This window comes from Dioscorea cayenensis, unplaced genomic scaffold, assembly GCF_009730915.1.
Source record: "Dioscorea cayenensis subsp. rotundata cultivar TDr96_F1 unplaced genomic scaffold, TDr96_F1_v2_PseudoChromosome.rev07_lg8_w22 25.fasta BLBR01000435.1, whole genome shotgun sequence".
In the NCBI taxonomy this organism is placed as follows: Eukaryota; Viridiplantae; Streptophyta; class Magnoliopsida; order Dioscoreales; family Dioscoreaceae; genus Dioscorea; species Dioscorea cayenensis.
Window position 1 is genome coordinate 56,116 of NW_024086826.1, and position 3,993 is coordinate 60,108.

At 38.0% G+C, this 3,993-nt stretch overlaps 1 protein-coding gene across 1 annotated transcript; it reads left to right on the top strand.

Annotated features, from left to right (window-relative positions):
* Nucleotides 1–1,023: 1,023 nt before the first annotated feature.
* On the top strand, nt 1,024–1,943 carry LOC120254407 (splicing factor-like protein 1; the record flags this gene model as incomplete). Its single annotated transcript, XM_039262524.1, has 3 exons — nt 1,024–1,283; nt 1,601–1,765; nt 1,820–1,943. Coding segments are annotated over exons 1-3 (549 nt in total), but the record flags the coding sequence as incomplete, so codon positions are not given.
* Between the last annotated feature and the right edge of the window lie 2,050 nt (nt 1,944–3,993).

Below are 3,993 nucleotides of genomic sequence, written 5' to 3' on the forward strand. Positions count from 1 at the left end.
AATCTCACGTGATTGAAGATTTTTCCAGAGTGTTGAGGATTTTTGGGGAACAGGATGCTAAAAAAGGAAAAAAGGAAAGAGAATATATATATATATATATATTTATATATTTAAAGATATATAACATATATATATTTTCATTTGAAATTTCAAAAATATATGAACAATAATAAAAAAGGAGGAAATTCATAAAATAAAATAAAAATAAATATATAAAAAAAGATTATGGATAGGGATATGAAATTTTGAATTCAAAAATAAAAAATCTCTCCCGGGAGTTGGAGATTCTTCGAGTGTTGAGGATTTTTTGGGACAGGGACAAGGAGGAGAGCGAGAAAAAAAGAAAAAAGAGGAAGATACTGAGGAGAGTTTCTAAAAGAAAAGTGAGAAGAAAAAGGAGAAGGGAGAAGGAAGAAGAAAAAGGAAGGCGGGGAGAGGAAGGTGTGAAGAAGTCGAGAGAGGTGTTTGACGGATAAAGAGAAAGTCCTGTAGAAAACAACGGGATTATTTCTGACAAAGAAAAAAGGTTACTAATATTTGTTTTTTTAATACTTCCCATCTAAATAATGAGGGAAAAATAATGAAGTGTCTTATTTTTTTGCATGATGAACATGATCATACATTTATATTCAACGGGCCCCACACTTTTTAATTTTTCTTTGAATGCATGTCATGCATGTATATGCTGCCCATGATCCATTTCTCATGCATTAAGAAGAAAAATGCAATGGGTCCCACCTTTTGAATAATTTTTTGAATGCATGTCATGCATGTATATGCTGCCCATGATCTATCTCTCATGCATTAAGAAGAAAAATGCAATGGGTCCCACCATTTTGTGATTCTTTCATGCATTTAAAACACATGCACGTACATGCATCATGATCCAAGTTAGCATGAATCTCTTTTCTTCTCTCCCGGGTTTTCTCTCTCTCGTGCTCTCTCTCCCTCTCTCTCTTTTTTTCTCTCTCTCTTTATTTTTATCATTATCTTCTCCATAAAAACCCCCGGATCTAATCGGCGATGGGCGCCGCCGAGGTCAAGGGAAGTGCGCTGTCGACCTCAGGATGGGTTCCATCACAAGGAACAAGGTTCAGAACAAGAACAAAGCAGTGCCGGTTTTTTTTGGCGATTACCGAAGGAGACAACCGGCAACTGTGTACCAGCGTCCCTGTGTTCGTCAACACCTTGTACAACCTCGTCACCGACGTCTACAAGTGGGGATATGGGGCCAAAGCTTCCACTTTTTCCTTTTCCATCCCTAACCTCTCACCCGCGACGCTGTGCGCATCCATGAAAAAAACACGCCGACGATCTCATCAACGCGCATCCGGGCCTCAAAGTCCTCAACATTGAGTGCGAAGTCAGTGGTCTGATGCGTGCATTCACAGCCCACCTCCGCTCCAACATCACGAGAACCACCATCAACGAGTACCAAGTTGCTCCTGTGTGCACTCACAACCAAAAAGCCGGTCTTGACTTAATCTGCGATCTGGTGTGCAACAGCCTCTTTTCGATGCCCTCCGTCTTCTCTCTCTCTCCCTCACTGTGTTTGTGCCAGAAACCATTTTTAATTGGTGATGGTTGTATGGCCTCATAGAGTCTATAAGAAGCTGTATATTCCTATAGAAGAGAACCCAGAATATAAGCTTCTCGGCTTTATTATTGATCCTCGTGAGAACACTCAAAGGAGAATGGATAAGAAAATGGACGTTAGGATCCTTATCCGAAGTAAAGGTTCTGCAAAAGATGAGAGATTGAGAAAGTACGAGAGGCCCGGTCTATGAAGAGAGACACAAGAGTTTGCATGTCTGTGTAGATGCAGAGAGGATTCTTTGGGTGCATTTGTAAAGATGGTTGAGAGTCTCCTAGTTCCTGTTGAAGATGAAGCTAATGAGTACAAGCATTCTAGGTTATTGGAGCTGGCTAAGTTGAGACAGAGAGTAATCTATGCAAAAGAGTAACTAGGCCAATTCCTTGTGTGATGTTTGTGAGGCTGGAGATGAAGGTTGGTCTCCATTCAAACAGTCCTTCGCCTCCCTATTCCAAAGAGGCCATGCTAAGTCAGTATAGTATCGAATTCTGTATTGGAAGAAAGACAGCAAGAATAAGAAAAGTGATTGATAAGGTTAATAACCATGTTATTTCTCTTCCATGCACTGGGATGATAATAGACTGATAGAATAGTATTCATCGTTTGGTACGTGATCAAGGACAAACAAACAAGCTTGAGCAGAGGATAATTGCATCCACTTTAAATGCTATTATACAAATGAATGGCTGCAAGCTCGAAAGGAAGACATTGTCTGTTTGTGTTGCAGGCTACCTGCTTTTATTCTCACTAGCAGCTTACATATAGTTCTCCTTAGAGAAAACAATGATATTTTGTTTTGAAAAATAGAGGAAGAGTTTATTGGTGAGGGGCATTTTTGGTAAAAAAAATGATGAAAGAAATGAAGAGATATAAAAATGAAGGATGATTTTTATGAGTTAGAAAAGAGAGAAGAAAAATGAAGGATAAAAAGATTAATAAAAATTGAAAAATGAGGATGAGTGATGAGAGAGGATGGTGAAAAGTTAGTGAGAAAGAAAAGGAAAATAAAAATGAAGGGTGATTTGAAGAGAGAAGGGAAAAATATGGATGAAGGGTAATTTGAGAGAGAGAAGACAAGAATATGGAAAAATAGAAGGGTGAATTTGAGGAGAAGACAAAAATATGGAAAAATGGAAGGGTGAGTAAAATGAGAGAAGAAAGGAAAATATGGGAAAATGAAAGGATGGGTTAGAGAGAGTAAAAATGAGGAAAAAGTAAAGGATGAATTTGGAGTGGTATTTTGGTAATTTTTCTTGCAGCTTTCCTTTAGAAAAATCCCATGAAATTTCTCTAATTCCACCTTGACTTTCTCGAAGCGAGACTTTTCTACATTCTCTAATTCCACCTTGAGCTTTGGCTTTCTTGGGAGAAGCAGAAAATTTTCTATATTTTTCTCTAATTCCACCATGCAGCCTTTTGGCTCTCTTGGGAGTAACTAGAGGAAATTTTCATATTTTCTCTAATTCCACCTCATGAGCCTTGGCTTTCTTGGGGTAACGAGAAAGATTTTCATATTTTCTCTAGATTCCACCATGAGCCTTGGCTCTCTTGGGGAATGATGAAATTTTCATATTTTCCTCGATTCCACCTCTGAGGCTTGGCTTTCTTGGGGGTAACTAGGAAAATACTCATATTTTCTCCTCAATTCCACCCATGAGGCTTTTGGCTCTCTTGGGAATAGAGGAAATTTCATATTTTCTCTAATTCCACCGAGCTGGCTTTCTTGGGAGTGTAGAGAAATTTTTCATGTTTTCCTCTAGTTCCACCATGAAGCTTTGGCTCTCTTGGGGTAGCGGAGGATTTTCATATTTCTCTAATTTCACCTCGAGCTTTTGGCTTTTATTGGGAGTAGCTTGTGAAATTTTTCATGAAATTTCTCCATTCCACTCTGAAGCCTCGACTTTCTGGGAGTAACAGAGAATTTTTATAATTTCTCTAATTCCACGTACAGAAGTCTCGACACTGTTGGGAGTAAAAGAGAATTTTTTCTAGTCAGAAGCCCTTTCTTCAAGCTCAGCTTTGAGGTCCTTTTTTGACTCATTGGAGTAAAAAGGTGAAATGAAAAAGAAGAATAAAAATTCCTTTGAGTGAAAGTATGAAAAGTTCACATATCTCTCATCAACACTGGAATTTAGAGAAAGAAGGTTGACGAAAGATTTCTTTAAGCTCTGCATCTCGAGGTCTTTTCGACACCTGAGCAGAAAGGCTAAATGAGTACTCTTTTTCTTGAAATGAAAGGGAAGAGTGAAAAATGAAAATTTCGTGACAAAGAGGAAAACATGATGATAGATGAATGAAAATTTTCATAAAAAGAAAAAATGTTTCTCATCAACACTCATTGAAAAAGTTGAGTTGGCAAAAGATTTTCCTAAAGCTCATTATGAGGTCTCTCAAAAAAT